This window comes from Urocampus carinirostris, chromosome 15, assembly GCF_059441175.1.
Source record: "Urocampus carinirostris isolate Australia breed hairy pipefish chromosome 15, RoL_Ucar_1.0, whole genome shotgun sequence".
In the NCBI taxonomy this organism is placed as follows: domain Eukaryota; kingdom Metazoa; phylum Chordata; class Actinopteri; order Syngnathiformes; family Syngnathidae; genus Urocampus; species Urocampus carinirostris.
The window spans coordinates 20,507,446-20,526,710 of NC_142363.1; the positions used below are offsets into that span (position 1 = coordinate 20,507,446).

The 19,265-nt window shown below is 40.5% G+C and overlaps 1 protein-coding gene across 1 annotated transcript; it reads left to right on the top strand.

Annotated features, from left to right (window-relative positions):
* The first annotated feature begins 15,364 nt into the window (after positions 1 to 15,364).
* On the top strand, positions 15,365 to 18,475 carry id2a (inhibitor of DNA binding 2a). The gene is made up of 3 exons (XM_088354683.1): positions 15,365 to 15,849; positions 15,934 to 15,996; positions 17,820 to 18,475. The coding sequence occupies exons 1-2, from the start codon at positions 15,478 to 15,480 to the stop codon at positions 15,988 to 15,990; spliced, it is 429 nt and encodes a 142-aa protein (XP_088210809.1). The 5' UTR covers positions 15,365 to 15,477; the 3' UTR covers positions 15,991 to 15,996; positions 17,820 to 18,475.
* Positions 18,476 to 19,265: the final 790 nt, after the last annotated feature.

Sequence of the window (19,265 nt, forward strand, 5' to 3'; positions counted from 1 at the left end):
GTTATCCCCAGTCAACTATAGCTGAAAGTTGGGGATGGGAGCTCTGTCCACAGGTAAATGAACTGCGCTCACGTGGCCACTATTTGTTATTCCCAATCGCACATGGCTTTGAGCGCATTTTGGTCTAACCTGACTGCTCTTTTTTTGCAGTTAGCTCAGCCTAAAATGAACTGCACAACCATTATCTCTAATCCCATATTGCTGAGAGCAGGGAGCGTCACAAGGCACTTTTATAAGGAAGCATGCTGTACTGGCCCTGCCTTAAAGGAAATGCACGGTTGTGGCTGCGACCTATTATCCCAGGTCAACTATTGTTCAGAGTAGGGATCCAAAGAAAGAATTTGTGTCATGTGTGGTGGCTCTTTTTTCCATTTTTTTCCACCTCTAATAGACAGGACCTTGGCAGTCACGATCCTTTATCCCCTAAAGACTATTGCGGCAAGTGGGGGCCAGCAATAGCAATTTTATTTGGGCTTTGCGGGTCTTCTTTAATATTCTGTCCACCAAAAAAGGGAACTTTTATTATTCGTGATTACACATTACTGCAAGCGGCGCCAAGAGAGCAATTTTTTGTCCTCTTTACTGTTCATTCAGCCTAAAATGAACAGCACCCATGCGGCCCAGATCCATTATGCCTGGTCAACTATTGCTGCAAACAATGTGCAGATTTTTGCGGATTGTTTGGGGATTTCAGGTCTCCCTTGACCGTGATAAATGAGGAATTCCAGTAAAAGCACTTTTTTCAGTAGGGCCTGGAGAGGGGTGGGCGCCACCTGGCTGTACTTGCCCAAGACACACCACAGGATGAGATACGAGTGGTTAGGGGTTTCGTGAACCGTAAACGGATATAAGAATGAACTAGTTCCTGGATAAAATACTGAATCAAAATGAAATGGGAATCAAATAGAGCCTTTGTGAATCGCTTCAATTCAATGTTTAAAATCCGAAACAATAACTGTTCTTAACACCATATTATCATTGAGATTGTAGAACAGTTTTCCTGATTTTATTTATATCTCCTCTTCCTGCTTACGGCTCCAAAACAACCCAAATATCTCGATCGGGGTCGGCCAAATACGGAACGGAGGGCGCTCGAAGGTAAACACGTCGGCGCGCGCCGTTGCCCTTCTAATGCGTCGTCAAAGCGCCATCTAATTCCATTTCTGCGGCTAAAAAGCCTCTCACAAACAGATTACCTGCCGCAAAGAGGGGAGGCCTCTCTTTTTGCGCGTAATTGTGGCACGGCGCCACGTCCTCCCACCGCTTCTTAGTCCATTAAAATCCAGATGAGAGCCTTTTACAGCGCGCGCCAACAGCAACGCCTCCTAGCTAATCCGGCGAGCAACACAACATCACATGAATAACGTGTAATGGAGACGACTCGCTGCTGGCAGGGACCAGCGAGGACGCAAACAAAACGCCCGTTTATTTTCGGTTAATGTTTGGATTTGTCTTTTTCTGATTGGGCTTTTTTATGTAAGTAATTAGCTGGCAAATACAGAAATCGGTGAGCTCCGCCGAGAGGCTGTCGTTAGGTGCGTTTCCAGCGCTTCTTCTACTCAACGCGCCCGGCTAAAAAAACTTCCACCCTGTTTCAGCAGTTTAACTCATCCGCTAGTTTGGTTCCAAGTCCGTTTTCACGGGTTCCCGGGCTGCGTAAACAAGGCGGCGCCGCCTCTCTCGTTTTGCCATCTCATCTACTTAGCGAGCGCTATTTATTCATCCTTTTAATGCTCGGTCTTGGCAAAGGCCGCTGAAACCCGGCACCTTAATTCCATTAGCTTGTTACTCCAATAAGACCCAATAATATAAAGCCACACACACGCGTACGCACAATTTTATGAAGCGTGAAAACCTGGCAGCCCCGTGAATGTTCCCACTGGGACTTTTATTTTTATTTTTTAAATAACGCTAATAGAAGCTAAAGGTTGGTCCTGTTTTGCTGAAATTAAATTAAAAACTGTGTAGCAGAGCTTGTCAACCTTTTTGAAGCTGACAGCTACTTTTTGCAACTAGTTAGCACAAAAAGCTAGCAGTTTGATATGCATTTCTAAAACAAAATGTTATTACTATGTTATTACTATGTGAGAGTGTCAGTGCGTAAAACTTGACCTCTAGATGGAACTTTATCGTCTAATGGCAACGAAAACAAGAGATACAGAGCAGGGCATTGCAGCAAGTCATCAGACAAACATGGTGGTGACCTAAGATAGTGTCAGGTCCAGAACAGAGACAGGACTCACTTGCGTTATGTTTTATTGGAAGAAAGAAAAGGGTTGCACCCACGATCCGGTGATCGCTGGACGCAGGAAGCAGGTCGCTTCGAACGCGGAAGTGGGACTTCCGTGGCGAGCAATGGCAGTGTCGGGAACGGAAAAATACGGGTCAGTAGCCGGGAGAGGAGAGCAAAAAAAACATGGTCAGAATCGGAAACGAGTCGAAAGCCAGGAGAGGAGAGTAGACGTGGTCAGGATCAAAAAACGGGTCGAAGCCAAGGAACAGACAGGAGCAAAAACAGGTGGGAGTCAGGGTCGAACAAAGCTTGCCTAGAGTAAACTGAGGTTCGCAGACGGACTGACAACAGGTGACAGATAGACGTGGGTTTAAATAGTGACAGGGAGCCAATCAGAGTCCAAGGCAGTTGGCGCCAAAGGAGCGGGCACAGGAGCATCACATCGGTAATCATGACAGATAGGGATGAAACTATTAAACGAAATACAAATTTTCAATCTCTTTTAATCTAGCACCTTATGATTATCTATATATTGTAATGTACTTATTCAATTCTCTTTTTATTCACTTGTCGCCGCAATCTATCCATTCATCTATGTGGTTGTTGTACAGTATGTACATTCTTATAAAACCCCCTGCAGAGCCAATCAGAACAAAATACAGGTGAAGTTGGTTCCTTGGGAATTTTCCACTAACCTCTGTGTTTTGCCTCAACCGTTACAGCTCTGTCCTGTACTCACAAGCCTAGAATATACTGTTTTATTTATGTCATTGTGATAAAAAACTGCTTATCTGCGGGACTTGCTTTACACAACTCGTCCCGCAACCCGGATATTGATTCGAACAGGAGGAGAATGGAAAAGTCCATCTTCCTTTAAATCTTATGCCGATGCAAAAAGTTTTGACAAGACGGGCCAAACTCCACGTATTCTAATCACGTCAAATAATCCCGCTCAGTTTCTCACACTCCTCCCAGTCCCAATGACTCCTCAATTCAAAAAAGAGACTCAGCTTTTGTGACAGAAAAAGGCTGAAGAAGGCCCGCGTTGGGGAAAAGAACAGATCAGGTGTCCAAAGCGAGTGCAGAGAATGACGACGCGCAGAGAAGATAAGCTGAAAGACAAGACAAAAGGGAAAGTAATGGGGATATTAAGTGAAGGGGGAAAGGCGCTCTATATTGCGGCTGCTCCGCCGACGAGATGGGGAAGGAGGAGGAGGCGGGATAAGCGATAAGAGGGCGAAGGGATTACGGCCGTGAGAACCTTTGTTGTTGCGACGCGCTCAATGATCCACCTGACCACTTTGACGCTGCAGTCAATTTGCATGCCAAGCTAAATAAAGTGTCTTCCTCAGTTACTTATCATTGCATGAAATGAAATGTTCAGTTTTATGACTGAGTTCAAACGGGCAGGCGGATACTTTGCTCTAGCGCGGCCGTTTAGAGTGCCTCGTGGTTGCGATGCGAGTGCACAGAGAAAAGCGATGGAGGTGGGGTCGGATTCCACCCATTACTTTTTATAAGCCATGTTTACAAATGATGCAACTGTGACGTGTTGTTTTCTACCTCTTTTTGAAAACTACATATTAAATTCGAATGAAACGCTTTCATACCTGACAACCTGTACGCTTTTGCCGTACAAAGTTAAGACGTGTACGACGTACAACAAAATTTGTACGGAAAAATGCAAATTTGTCAATTATGGGGTACCATCCGGCATACACCGACTATCACGAAACGGCAAATCAATCAAGTCAAACGAGGTCAAGTTGTGTACCGAAAGGAAGTCCGTCTCTTTTCAGAGAACCGGCTTTTACGGCTCAACTCATTAAAGAGAGCCGGATATCAAATGGCTCACTTGCTTTGATGCATTATATTACGAATTATTATGTTGTATAAAGAAGTTAAGAAAAAAAGGAAGTATAAAAGGAGAACATTAAAAAAGACAGGTTTGTGGTTATCCCTTTAATCAATATACTACCAACAATAATTAAATGCAGAAAATGAATTAATATTTGTAATAAGAAAATTTATTATTTTACTTAATTATATTTGCATGTATTTTCTCCTTCTACAGTAAACGTCCAAGCCACATTTTTAAACTTTTTTATAATAAAACTCAATAAAATGTTAATTAACAATGTATATGATACAACAAAATACATGTACAATATAACATGATAAACTACATAAATACACACGTTTGGAAAAAAAATATGGTGTAAGAATATTTTGTATTTTTTAAGTCAAACTACGACAGTTTGTAAGGGCATGGAGCCGTGGAGGTTGACAGGTACGCGCTTTTGTTAGTCCTGCAGTATTTGCATGTATGCGTCTGTGATGGGTGTGGCCTAGTGACTACAATCGGCATCTGGATTTGGGTTGGCGCTGGAAATCTGAGTGAGGATTTAGGGCAAAAGTAGTGGTCAACAGCAGTTCCTTGTTTAATCAGTTTCACAGAATTTGAATGGCTCATTTATGCAACTTCTAGGTGAGCCTGTGCCACTACTAAAAGTTAAGATGTTGGGCCCTAGATCGACCTGATTTGGGTCAAGTCAGGCCTCATTACATTCGGGTTCAGGCCAGGCTTCTCTCTTGCTGACATTTTTTAAATTATCCACCCATCATTGTTATTTGTTTCTTTTTCATTGTGTTGCACGACGAAGGGTGGATTTGCTATGGATTCAGTCCCCTGGGTGTTTTTATTTTGTTTTTTAAGGTTTGTAAGAGAGAAGCCTGGCTTGGCCCTGAACAAAAAATATGTGAAAATTTAGGTTTTATCACGCTTGGTTCCTAAAGTCAAGTTAATTAGTCGGGCTCAGGCTGGTGTGGTCTTTTAGGCCCGATCTTACCTCTGCCCAATACTAATCAGGTTCAGTGCTAATATTAGATTTGTTTTGAAGCATCAGTACTCGTAGTGGTGGTTAAAGTCAGTATTGATTGCTTTTCAGCTGCCATTTTCCAATTAGGAAATTACATTTGAGAAAATGTAGAGACATTACTTTTTTATTAATGAGTGAAATGTATTGACCGGTGACCTCGTTATCTAATAACAGTATCTTAAGATCAGTAATCAAATACTGTAACCCCCCGCTTATTTGCACTTCGTACTTTGTGGCCTCGGTGCATTGAGGAATATTCCAGATCTATTATCCTCTATCGTATATCGCTGCGACTAAGGGCCCGACAGAGCACATTTTTGTCAGGCCTGGCGGCTCCTTTTTGCTGTACTGTTCAGCAAAATGTGAGCTGCACCCATTTGGCTGTAATCCATTATCCCCGAGCGGGGACCAGCAGAAGAGACTTTTGACAGTTGGCGTGCCGTTTTTTTAAAATGCACAGTAGTAGCCCGCATCCATTATCCGTGGTCGACTATTACTGAAAGCAGGGGCCGGCAAAGTGCATTTTTCCCACGGTTTGGGTCACTGACATGTGCCATTGTGGCCTGCCTAATATAAACTTTACTACTCCGGCCACAATCCACAACATGCTGTTGACTATTGCCCGGAACATGGGCCGGGAGAGCAAATTTATGCCATGCGTTGCAGCTTTTTTTCCACTCTATCCGCTTGAAATGAACAGCCCCTGTGCATTATCCCCAGTCAACTATTGCTGCGAGCAGGGGCCGGCAGAGCGCATGTTGAAAATGAAGGGGAAAGTCTACTTTGCAGATTTTCCCTTATCGCTTGGAGTCCTGGACCCATTAACCGTGATAGATAAGGGATTACAGTACAGTGGCCCCTTGTTTTTATGTGGGGGGTATGTATGCTGTACCAGTAAACAATTAGTTTATTTATTATCAATAACTACTCTCTTAGAGACTGTTACGCAAATCGGAATGCAGATCATGCCTAAAGAAATTCCGTAAAACCGTGAAAAGTACTATTGTGATATACAGTATGAACTACCTGGCTCCGAGTAGTAAATCTAGTACCGTTAAATGACAATCAAATACCATTTAGATTTTATTCAAAATGTGAGTAGATACTCTTCCTTTAAATGTAATAACAATTAATTAAATTTGATCGAGCGGATCAATACAAAATATGAGTGCGGCAGGTGACGTTTTGATGTCTGGTTCAGCTAAAACGAATATTGCACAAAGTCGAGTTACTGTGTTAAATACAGAATGCAGTTTTGAGTCATGTTAACAATGCACAGTATTGTGTGACTCAAGTGGCATGTGATTGCAATGCTACTTCTGCTTCTACATAGGCCGGCAGACTATTTTCATCCAATGTGTACTGAACTGATGCTTTAGGTTGGAATACCATCATAAGAATACCGTTCTAAGAGGTTTTTAGCTCACTAACGCACATAATCAGGTGTCACAATCACAAAAAAGAATTGATGCATATTATATTTGCATTGTTCGGGGTATTTAACGAAACACAAATCAAAATCAGTTTGATTTTAACAAGAATTGGATTTGATTAAATCCACTTCAATTCACTAGTGGTTAATATACAAATAGTCAATGATTTGTAGAACACAAGGATAAGACAACGAACGTAAAGCTTTAAGACGGCTTTAACATCAGAGATAAAGGTGTCCCGACCAGAACGGAATCAGGACCCAGATGCGTAACGTTAACCATGAGTTTATTGAGATAAAGAGGAAGGGCAGTGCCCCCGAGCCGGTGCTCGATGGAGGCGGGAAGCAATCCACTCACAGAATCGGAGCGTGTTCCGAATACGGAAGTGGATCTTCCGGAGAGGGATATCATGGTGTCGAAGACGGAAAAAACGGTCGATAGCCGGGACAGGAGAGCAAAACGTGGTCGGGATCAAAAACGGGCCGTAACTGGGACGGGGGAGCAAAACGTGGTCGGATCAAAAAACAGGTCGTAGCCGGAGACAAAAGGGGAAATCAGGAACGGACGGGTGGAAAACGGGTGCAAAAAGCAAGACCGACAGGAGTCAGAGTCAAAGTGCTTGCCTTGTAGAAAAGGAGGTTCACTGACAGACTGACAACAGGCGAGTGAAAGGACTGAGCTTTAGTAGGCCGAGGAGCCAATCGGGAAGCCCTTAGCGGCTGGCGCCAAACGAACACAGGTGAAACTAATCAGTCATCATGACGAACGGAGTTAAAACAACTTGAAAGTTTTCACTACAGAGTATGAGAGTTTAATTGATGGTTACACAACTATTGTGTTTTCATTATGGCCGATAAATAATAGTAAAATAAAATTGGAAAAAGTCTTCTGTTCAGGTTTTTAATAAAAATAATGAAATGTTCAGAACACTAAATGTTATAAAAATACAAGATATAAGAAATATGTGGACATACATATAAAGATGAATGATTCGTTCATAGTTTTAGAAATCAATATTGAAATATGAAAACAAATATTTATTATGGATTTATTTTTTTAATTTCTCGTTTTTATTGCTCTGGAAGCAACATAATGTACTAGCGAAGGCAGTTGTGTAGTTTAACCATTTGGCCACAAGGGTTCGTACATAGTCAAAACGTATTTTCGAACGTAAACTTTAAAAAAAATATATTACTAAACATCATATAACGTAACCCCTAAAAATAATGCTTTCTCTACTGACCTCTGTAACTCAATTTGGTTTGTCCTTTTTCCCAATGATAGACAAACGAAGCTTCATGAAGCACTTGTGATATTTTTTGTCCTTCTCCGCGTGGCAGTTTTCCTTTACCATTACAGTGGAGGTTCTACAAACTTTTATTTTGAAAATCAATAACATTGGTAAAATGGCGGCGCCCTCTGTTGGCTGCGGCTGCATCGGCTCGCTACAACGGGTCAGGTGTATCGACATTTCGTTTGTGTACATTGTTACAAAGAATGACAATACAAAGGAAATTATTATTATTATTATTAAATGCACTATTTAGAGACTTGACCAAATACATTAAGCTTCCTTTTTCCATCATCAAATTTTTAGTCTCGTTATGCACATATCGCTAACAGTAATATGTCGCTATCCTGCTCATAGCAATGAGCAGCAAAGTGAGCACATAGACTAGCCTAAGTACAACATGAGAGGTGCCCACGCTGCCTTATTAAACTTTTAGCACGCTTTAGCAGGTAAAGGCAGGTCACGATGATAATACGTGGGACTTTACTCAACCTATGGAGCTCTGCCGAGCGCATCAAATCAAAAACTCTCAAAAATAACATCCAACCGTTCAAAGTGTAACCGTAGAGGAGGTCTCATAACCTCATTTCAGGTCTCAATTCCCCTCGTAATAGAGGAAGCTGACCAAGGACTACGTTGTGGGATTGAAACCAAAGCGAGGTCACCCGCGGATTTTTGCACTTGAAACCTGTGCTATTCCGACAGGTAACGCCCCGAAACTAAACGGAAATTTACTGCATAGCGAAGAGCTGTTTGGTTGGAGTGGGTAATATTGGTAGTTTTATATTGATCAGATCCCAAACATACAGCGTAGTATCGATTGAAACGTATTCTGATACCGATCCATTTTGGTTGGAGATATCACAATTATTGAATAATTGAGAGGGTTTTCACTTGTGATAAACACAGCAAAGATTTCAGGCCCTAAAAATCTTTTATATTCTTATTTAATAACTACATTGCAAACTGTAAAGTCTAAAAAATATATATATATATTTCTATTACAACCATTTCAGAACAAAAAAAAGAGTCAAACCAATAAGGCAGCAAAAGGAAAATACAAATACTGTATAAGAATGTCAACCAATCTACTAAAGTACCTTCAATTGCAAAATATATTGAAAATGAAAATAAAGTATCAATTGACTCTCAGTGGCTCTATTGCCAGATTTTCAGGTTTTTTCTTCAGACGCAGTGCAATGTTTATGTTTGGTGGCAGCTCGTAACTCTTTTTTTTCTATGTTCATGTCAATTTGTGGTGTTGCCACAGTAGCAGACCACTTTACCACACAAATTACAACTGGCAATGTCCTTTTTTGTTATTGGAAAAAGTCCATACCACTCTCTTTTAGCTTCTTGTAGGGGTGGGCGTGTTTATTTGGCCTTCTCCTCTGCCTAGCAGGAAAGATGTAGCAGCAAGCCAGGTAGGGAGAGGTGCTAAAAGTGTGCCTGTGAGTCACATACTCATGCCTACACTTAGAAAGTGGCTTGCTATTTACGTAGAGAAGCTGCGCTTCGTGGAAATAGGTGGAGGAGCAAAGCATCTATCCCGGGACAATAATATCCATCCGATCCAAGTACTTGCTTAGTATTCATTATATCGATATTTGGATTGATCTGCCCACCCCTATATACTGTCCACCATACACGAGTGAACCACTATGCTATTCTGACAGGTATTACACCAAAAACCGAACTGAAATGCATAACGTGGTAAAGAGTTGTCCAGCTTCTATGACCTGCCCAGTACTCCCGATAATAGTGACGCCTTTTGTCTCCCAATCTGGAAGCCTCATCCCTCTGAATATCTCTCATTTAACAAAGTAAGAGTAAGACAGGAAGAGAGTCCTATCAGGAGGCAAGGATTACCCAAATTTCTGAGCAAATATTCAGATTTTGCCCTTTTTGACAAAGTAGTCCTAAATAATGAATAACAATCAGTTTTTGGGGTATCATGTCTTGTACGTTATAATGGTTGATTTGCTCATGACTGCCACCTCTGGCAAAAAGAGTAACTGCTGTTACTAAGTGCAACCTGCACTGTAAATGTCCTTTGTTCTATGGACTTAAAACGCATTGTTTGAAAAATATATTATTGTTTTATTCACTTTAAGTTATAAAAGGTATGAAAATTCAAGTATTAGAGGAGCTGCAGGGACGTGAAACAAGGAATCGACTCTATTTTTCAGAATTAAAGAGGTTAAATGAGGAGTGAGTAAAAAAGGACAGCAAAGACATAATAATAATAATAAAATTGCTTCAGAGGGTGATTTCTAATGTACACCTAAAACCACTAACTAATGCAGGTTTGACTTGCAGCCAACCCAATGGTATTGTTAAATGTATCAAAATGTAATCTGATGCACTGTATGCTTATTTAGGTATAACAATTATACATTTAGTCCACACGGTATCTATTATTATACACAAAGGAGCAATCTTTCTTTTATTAGTGTCACGGTTGCCCATTGCCCTAAATTAGCCCCGCCCGTTTGGCGCCAGCTGCGGCTCATTGCCTGTTTGGTTTCCTCTCCTATTTATACCCAGTACCCCAGTCACTCATAGTCAGTCCGTCAGGGAACCTCTGCATACGCAAGGCAAGCACTTTGACTCTGGCTTTCGTCGGTTCCGTTTTCCTCCCTATACCACTCATCTGTTCCTGATTCCCTGTTAGTCTCCGACCATCAACCCGTTTCGTCCGTTTGACGACGCTCTGATCTCCCGCTCCGGCTACCGGCCAGTTTTTGACCATCGAACACGCTCCGATCTCCCGCCCCGGACAATCCACTTCCGCATTCCGATCACGCTCCAATCCCGTGAGCGGCTTGTTTCCCTTTTCCAGCGAGCACAGGATCGCTGGCGTTTGTTTCCTCAATATCCCAATAAACTTTTGAGTGAAAAGTTATGCGTTTGGGTCTACCATTTGTATGCTTGATACCATCAACTTTTTAAATCGTCATCAATACAGAATACTATCAATAATAATCATCTGAGAGAAAATACTGATATTCAGAAAGAAATACCTTTTAAATCACAAAGCATTATTTTTCCTTAAGTTGCTTTTGATTAAGAGTAAAGCATTATTAATTCAATTTCAGGTTTGTAACTATAAATAACGATGATAGAAATCAGCTGAAACTTATAACAGCCAATGCTTAGAAAAGCTGGTATCGGCACTGATATCGATACCTAGAATGGGTACTCGTTCATCCGTTTTTTTTAAGCAATCAAATTTAGACTTTGTGAAAGTCTACCTTCTACGAATCAGAACTTTTTTCAAAAGGACACTCATTCTGTACTTGGCATTTGGTAGAGAAATTTAAAAAACGAACTTTAAACACACTGTGCTGTTTCTTTAAAAGGAAGAGCAAAAGCAAACATCACATTCCATCACTTATCACTGAGTGTGCGTGTTTGTGTGCGCTCGGACCTCGGGTCGATCAGCTGAGAAGTCCTCCCCCGAATTGACACCCGTGGTGGTCATGGAAACCGCCCGAGCGGCGCCTCGAGGGGGCTTGTGAGGGGTCTTGTTGTGAATCCAGTGACGTCATGGTGCCAGAGAGTCTGGAGAGAGAAAGAGACAGAGAGGGAGAGGGAATGGGTATCTTGGTGACGATGCCCTTGCGCCATTCTTACCTTTATATATTGGAGCATGTGTGCAGCCGCTCCTCAATTACTCGAGTTACGACAGATTCCGACTTACATACAGATTGCGTTTTCACCTTACAAACCAGAGGTGGCAAACTTTAAGAGTCGCAATAGGTTAAAAATGTGGTTCACAGGGCTGGCCAAGGGTAAATTTTATTTCATAGTTGCTTATAAATAGATTAATTTCATCAAATTGGTCTTGAGAATAAGAATTAACGCAAAATAATATATTAAGTCCCTAATTTGAAACAATGTATTTGATAATAAGCATAGACAAAAAAATCTTTAGAAATAAAATAAAAACTTGATTGTAAAACAACTGAAAAAACATGGCCAGCTATTAGAATATTGACCTTGAACGAAGAAGCAATGAATTTTTTTTTTTTAATTATGGGGAAGGACAGGAGAAAGGACACTGGGGACAAGATTTCCTCCAAAATCAAAAACATTTTTCATTAGAGGAATTTAAATTCATTTTATAGGTCATCATATTTTTACTATTTTTGTTTGGCGGGCCGGTTTAAAAAGCCAGACAAGCCGCACATGGCCCGCAGGCCATGGTTTTCCCACACTGTAACAAACGATAGTCCCTGGATGATATCTATAATAATATTCCCAAAAAAATCAATTTAGTCGGTATTTACCTATATTTTCAGCATATTGGTGACGTCATAGCGGGACTTAACTGCCATTTACTTGGATTATTGTTCGGAAATTTGATAAATCACATGTTAACAAAATAATGCGTAATTTGGCCCCGAAATTTGCCAATGGATTTTTGAAAAAATATACACAGTATAATTGCGTAGGTCAGTGTTTTTCAACCAGTTTGTCGGGGCACAATAATGTGCCGTGAGACCTTGTCTAGTGTGCCGCTGGAATTTGCCCAATTTTATCTTTCCAAAAAATCGGGCAATTATTCAGTATTTTTGCTATCTTCAGACGGGGAACTGGAATAGTCATCCATATCCGTAGGTGGCAGTAGCTTTTTACATACTTTTTATATACTAATTATCAGCTCATGAGGTAGCACAGTACATTTAATAACTTAATTTGTTTAACAAAGCGGTTTAAGATTACATTGTAAAAAATAAAAACATAAATAAAGCACATAATTCTTTTTAAAGTAATATTGTCTTCTTTTTATATACTAATGATCTGCTTATGGGGAAGTACAGTGAAATATTTGACATGACTTCATTTTCAAACATTTTCGACAGACGATGTGCCTCAGAACTTTTTTATAAATAAAAGTGTACCTTGGTTCAAAAAGGGTTGAAAAACACTGGCGTAGGTAATTTGAAGTACTTTGAAATTACATCCCATAAGGCTTTGTTGGCAATGCGTGTATCTTTAATGATGAGAATGGTTTTAAGCTGCCAACCACAGGTGACTGGACTGTGCAGGTGTACCTAATAAAGGGATCTCCGATGCCCCTTTTTAAATTGTTGATCAATAAAAATAATTTAAAACAAGGGGCGTAGATCTTGGCATGGGTGTGCACTTTGTTTTAGGGGTCACATAAGAATTGTGGACAAAACAATGAAAATGTCTTTCCCATAACTCTGAATAAAGTATAGTTTATTACAAACAATATATATATATATATATGTGTGTGTGTGTGTGTGTGTGTAAATATTTCTTCTTCTTTCTTTTTCTTAAATAAAAAAACACACCTGTACATCTATTGGTGTGTTTTGGGGGTGTGCTGACATGTTTTTATTTTCTTTATTTATTTTTTTTATCCGTTTTGTGTCTGTATGGCTAATATTGGTGATGTTCCTATTGTATATTTAATGTTTTTAATACTTAAAGTTGCACTTCGGTGTCAAAAAAGTGCCATACAGATACATTTGATTGGATTTGAATGTTTGCTCTATAATGGTGGGGACACGTCCCCTCCGTCCATGTCAAAACTACGCCCTTGATTTGAAAAATAATATTGAGATAGGAAAGTGAATATCATTTTTTTTTTTTGCTTTTGTTCCCTGTTCTTAAAAGTTCTCACCGGTCCAGATTTTAGAGGATTATTCGGGCGCGCTTGGTCTCGTTGGGGTCCGAACGCAGGAAAAAAAAAACTCGTAATAATTCAGGGGAACTCCTTTTGTGTGCATTTAAATGACAAATGCATGAACAAAATACATGATGTAGTCACGTATTATCGATTATTATAATTATAATGACAATAACCGTGCGCACGTTGTGATTCTCAGCTCACGCTTTGAATTTGATAAACCCGCCGTTTTATCGGAGGCGCGGGACTGGAAGAAAAAAAAACACTTTTTCTTTTGTGCAGTTAATAGCCGCACCTTGTCAAAATCAATTGAGAGCCTTGTGTTGCATTAATTCACTTGATCACAAACAGGTAAGAGCTTAATTTTCCAAATTGCCCACCGGAGCTGCCGCGGCTGCCCTGTGGGGGCCCCGCCCCCCCACACACGTTGCCACGGGTAACGAGGCGGAAGAGAGTCCTGATGAGAATTCCGGCTCTTTTTCAAAAACCGGCTTTTTCAGCTGGGCTTACTTAAAGAGAGTCGACTCCTTCGGCTCCAAAACAGCTCTTCAGATTTTTGTTGTTGCTGCTTTTCTTCATACATCGCCAAATTCTACGGAACCTTAGGCACGAAAAAAACTTAAAGGGCGAGGGTGAGGGATAGAGGAAAAAAATAAAAAATAAAATAAAAGAGAAAAGGAAAATTGATAGAAATAGAAGAACGAAATGAAACGGAAAAAAAAACTAGAAAAAGGGAAAAAAAGACATATGTGTGGGGGGGTCACTTAAATTGTTACATTATCTTGTAGCATACACAAAATGAACGAATGCATAACAAAATATATCATTAACTATTTGTCAGAATTTGAACTACAGAATTTATTTTCAAAAATGGTATCCAGTTTCATATGCATTTTAGCAAATAGCAAATTAGCCAAATCGTTTGCTATACATCTAAAAAAAAGCAGCTTGATAATAAGGCAGATAGGTAACCAGTTTAATAACTAAAAGTGACCTATTTAGCTAGCTAAAAGAGGAAAAAAAACACCAACTAAATAGCCAGATAAAAAGCTAATAAAAAAGCTACATCGCTAGCTAGCATGCTGGTTTAAGATCAGGGGACGATGTAGTTGTAACATATGCAGTCCTTTGAGACATCTTGTGATTAAGGGCGTCGCAAATAAATGTGACTTGACTAGAAAGGAGATCAAATGTTTGCTAGATAACATGCAAAAATTGTACAATTTAGCTTGATCACCAGATAGCTAATTAAAATAACTGCACATTGTTTTGCTCATTTGCGTTATAAAACCCATAAATTTGAATTAAATATGTTGCATTTACTGAACGATGAATAAATACGATTATTTAGTAGAGAAATAGATTATTATTCTATTCTCTTTATTAATTGTTTAGAAATAATAATCAATACTCTTTCTAAGACTGAAATGTATCTATTTGATTTTCTATAATAACTATGTTATTACTATGTTATTACCGGATTAATTATCAAAAACACGGTTTAAAAGACTCAGACAAACCAACAAAAACATTTAACTAGAAAATCCCAATGACCCAGGACTGGCCAGGTATTTTCAGAACTGGTCTGCAGGCGCCTCAGTTGTCCTAAGGGGGCACCCTGGTGAGTGCAGGCGCCACGTTGGAGACCTTTGTTGTGCAAACGCTTCATGAAAGGAACTGGCTCTTGATTGGTGGGAAGCCGGCTCCAAAAGCCGTTTCGTTCTCGGACGATACATCACGAGAAGAGAGTGAGGAGCGCTGCGCGTCCGGCCAATAGGACGGCGAGCGCTTTTTGAGCGACACGTCGTTCCTGACCAATTGGCGTCTTGGTCCCGCCCCTCTCCAAGCTGCCTATAAAACTCTCACAGCCGCTCTGATAATCCAGTCCGAACGACCGCCGCCTGACATTATTGGACTTAAAAGAAGATAGAAAACTCGTGCGATACTTAAACTCGAGAAGGAATTGAAATAGTAAAACAATGAAAGCGATAAGCCCCGTTCGGTCCTTCCGGAAAAACACCGCCGTGTTGACGGAGCACTCGCTGGGTCTGACGCGGAGCAAGACCCCGGTGGACGACCCCCTCAGCCTGCTCTACAACATGAACGACTGCTACTCCAAACTGAAGGAGCTGGTGCCCAGCATCCCGCAGAACAAGAACGTTAGCAAGATGGAAATCTTGCAGCACGTCATCGATTACATCCTGGACCTGCAGATCGCGCTCGACTCCAATGTGGTGCTTGGGAGCAACCTGCATCACAACGCGCGGCCGGGCCAGGGGGCGCCTCCTCCGGCTGCATCCAGGACCCCGCTTACTACCCTCAACACGGACATCAGCATCCTTTCACTACAGGTAGCGATCTTCTTTTACGCACAGGCTCGTCGACGCACGCGTAAATAACATTTGGTGAGCTCATTTTTGTTTGTTTGTTTTCAGTCTCCCGAGTTGCCATCCGAGCTGACGACAGATGACAGCCGGACTCTGCATCGCTGAAAGGCGGTGAGTAGTCTGGACTCCTGTCTGCTCGCACATGCTGGCCAAGTAAACGAGGCTTTTATTTATTACCGTAATTTACGACCTACAAGGCGCAGTGGATAAGGGTGCACGTCCCCAAAATAGTATTTTGTCATATTTTTCATATATAAAACGCAGTGGACTATAAGGCGCATGCAATTAAAACTATAAATTAAACCTCTTGTCTTTTGGTCAAAATGGCCTGCCACTGTGTTGTTAATACAGAAAAAATCTCCTAAATCAGGGATCTCTAACGTGGTGCCTGCAGGACAGTGGACTTGTTCTAAAACAAAAAGCTCCCTGAGTCTATTTAACCCTACTTCCAATAATTAACCTGGTAATAACGTAGTAATTACAAACGTTTTTGAAATGCATATAAAACTGAGTTCCGTTTGTGCTAATTAGTAGGGGAAAAAAAAGGTTGGCGACCCCTGTCCTAAATAATTTTATTTAACTTTAAACATGTTGTCTTTATTCACATTTCCATGTAAGCTATGTAAAAAAGTACAAAGGTGGTCCTTAAAATGAAAACAAGGGTTAAGAGCAACCGTGGGTTTTTTTTTTGTGTGTAATCGTTGCGCAATTTATATACTTACGGTGTATATCAGAGCAATTGTGGATGTGTCAAAAATGTCGCTGAAAAAGGCAAACTATTAGACGCAATGGGACTCAAACCCAGGTCGCGATAGTAAGAGTGCTGAGTCCTACTTACTAGACTACTAGTGATACTGATGACATACATGAAGGCATTCGATTTTATCTCATTATCAGACTGTTTTTGCTCACGGTGCCAGAATAGAAATGTTAGGGATTGTAAAAAACAGAAAGTTGTCCTGACAGGTACAAATAAAGGCAAAAAAGCCAGAGGGAAACAACTCTTTGGTGTATCTGGTGATAATTCAGACTTTCCGTTTATTCATCTTTCAGGACTACTTTGTTTTCTCCGTTCTTTTGTGGCACTGTGACTAAAAATAGTGTGATAATGATCAGATCGAATGCCCTTTCATATGTCATCTGTATTAGCGGTGGTTTAGTGGTTAGGTTGCATCACTTACTGCTGTAACCAGGGTTCGATTCGCATTGCATACAATGTTTTGCAATTTTGGTGAATGACGTTCTTCAATTTTATAATCATCGCACAAGTACAGTCAGCCGTAAAACCTTGTGTTGTATGCATCAGTATTTTTCGGTGTATATAAGGTGCACCGGGTCAACATTTCTGGCTAATTTGGGAATTTTAGGTGCTCCTTATAGTGCGGGAAATACAGTAATTGTGATTCCATCCCCACCGACCCAATCACCGGCAACATTTGTTCCAACCGTGTCCCAATATGTTTGCGCATCCTGTCAGCTAGGATTCCCCATATGCGTGCTTTCCTAGGCATTCGAAACAAAACGCGTACGACAGTTCGACTCTGCGGAGGATAAGGGAGAGCCTCTTGTATCTCTAATGAAGGGCATCTGTAAGGAGAGGAAAATAATAGCTGTTTTGGATTGCTCGTCGCTACCATGTCTGCACATAATTGGTACAAGAAGTGGGTAGGCGCCAGCTGAGCGGCAATTACGATGATTCTTCTCCAGATTGGAGGCTAAACTTGTACGCCAGTGTGTGCGTGTGTACATCTGGAGTGCAGGGTTTGCTTAGTATTGCGAGTGTTTGGTTAAATGTTCGAAAAAAAAAGTGTGCGGCTTCCTCCCTGGCGCCAGTCTGTCCGGATCTCCTCGCTCTCTCTCACTCTCTCTGTTGCCCTGTTTGCTTTTTTTTTTCTAAACACGCCTCTTTTTCTTTTTCTCTCAATCTTTTGCAGGTGTTTGGTCAAGGCGCGTGAAAAAATGTCACAGGACCTGGGGAGCATGCAGGGCTCTCCCTCATTTAAAAACAACACAAATCCAACAACCTTCGTCCTCCTCCAGGCCTGCTGGATTATTTTTTTCCTCCCTCCATCGTGAGAGACTTTGTGCTTACTACGGGACAATCTTTGATGTGATGTGCTATTTTTTTCCCTTCACATTATCATTATTTAACTTAAGATTTTTTTGTAATTATTATTTGTAAGTCCTTTCTGGAAATGGAAGGCGTGTTATATTCCCAATGGTGGGATGAAACATGAGATTATTTCATGACGATTAATATTATTACCCCCCTTTCCTCCCCATTCCTCTGCCCTTACTTTGTTGAAGTCTTCGCTTTTTTTGCGGAGGTGTGGACTTTATTTACTGTAAAAAAATGAAAAAGTTTAGTCTTGTCTTGTTGGCACATGAAGGACTGGACGTTGTCTGAGAGAAGAACAAGTGAAAAAAGAACGACACCTTGTGAACTCTTCTCGGGAGTTTATCTTGTATAGTTGCAGACGTTTCTGCAGAGAAAAAAATGTGTAATGTTGTACTTATGCTGAAACTTTTTATAAAAGTAATGTAAATTGTACCTTTTTTTATACAAAAATAAATGAGAAAAGCAAACCAAGCAAGCTTTTGTTTCTTGTGGTGAAGGTGGGAAAGCTACGGGTTGTGGGTAAAAAACGACACGGTCACAAAAACCTACTTGAAAAAGGCTAATATTTGTAGTGCATCTTTTTCACAATTTTTAAGCATGATAAAACGACACTAAAATGACAAGATGCTACCATGGACACATGCGCACTATATTTGTTTATCACAAGTATTTAGCTTCCATGAACTCCTTTGCGTTCGGTGCCGTTGACAACAATAAACGTCAATCCTCCAGTTTCCATTGAGGTTTGAAGAGAAAAAGTTGAGTACCAATAACTAACTGACGTTACGCTGAACCCTTGTTTGTCGCGGTGTTTTATTTCAACAAAACCCGTGATAGACGAAATCCATGAAGTAAAACCCCTTTATTTTTTTGCAAATATACCATTTTAGATAGTGAAACCAAAGAACAAACCCTTCTAACAGGCCTAAGTATTTGCTAAGCAATTAGAAGTGCTGGATACTGTACCTGAAAACCTTTATTTATACCGATACCTACTTTCTCAGAGATTTTTAAACTAATCAGAATACACGAAACTATACATAATGAAAAATCCCTGACGGAGTGAGACCGTGAAAGGTGAACCTTATTATAGAGGGGGATTAGTGTAGTGCAGTTTTACAACTTCAAAATAATGAACAATGAAATCGATTTGAAATTTTTTTCCAATTTGAATTCAAAACTACATAATTTCACTTCTGGCAGCAGTTATTCTCCATTTCCATGCCGCACAACAGCTAAATACCCCTTTACCCAGTTTACT

What these genes read in the sequence shown, in the direction of transcription:
- id2a (XM_088354683.1), top strand. Translation starts at nt 15,478, where the DNA reads ATGAAAGCGATAAGCCCCGTTCGGTCCTTCCGGAAAAACACCGCCGTG. An exon ending in TCAGCATCCTTTCACTACAG is followed by an intron (nt 15,850 to 15,933) that starts GTAGCGATCTTC and finishes GTTTGTTTTCAG; the next exon opens with TCTCCCGAGTTGCCATCCGA.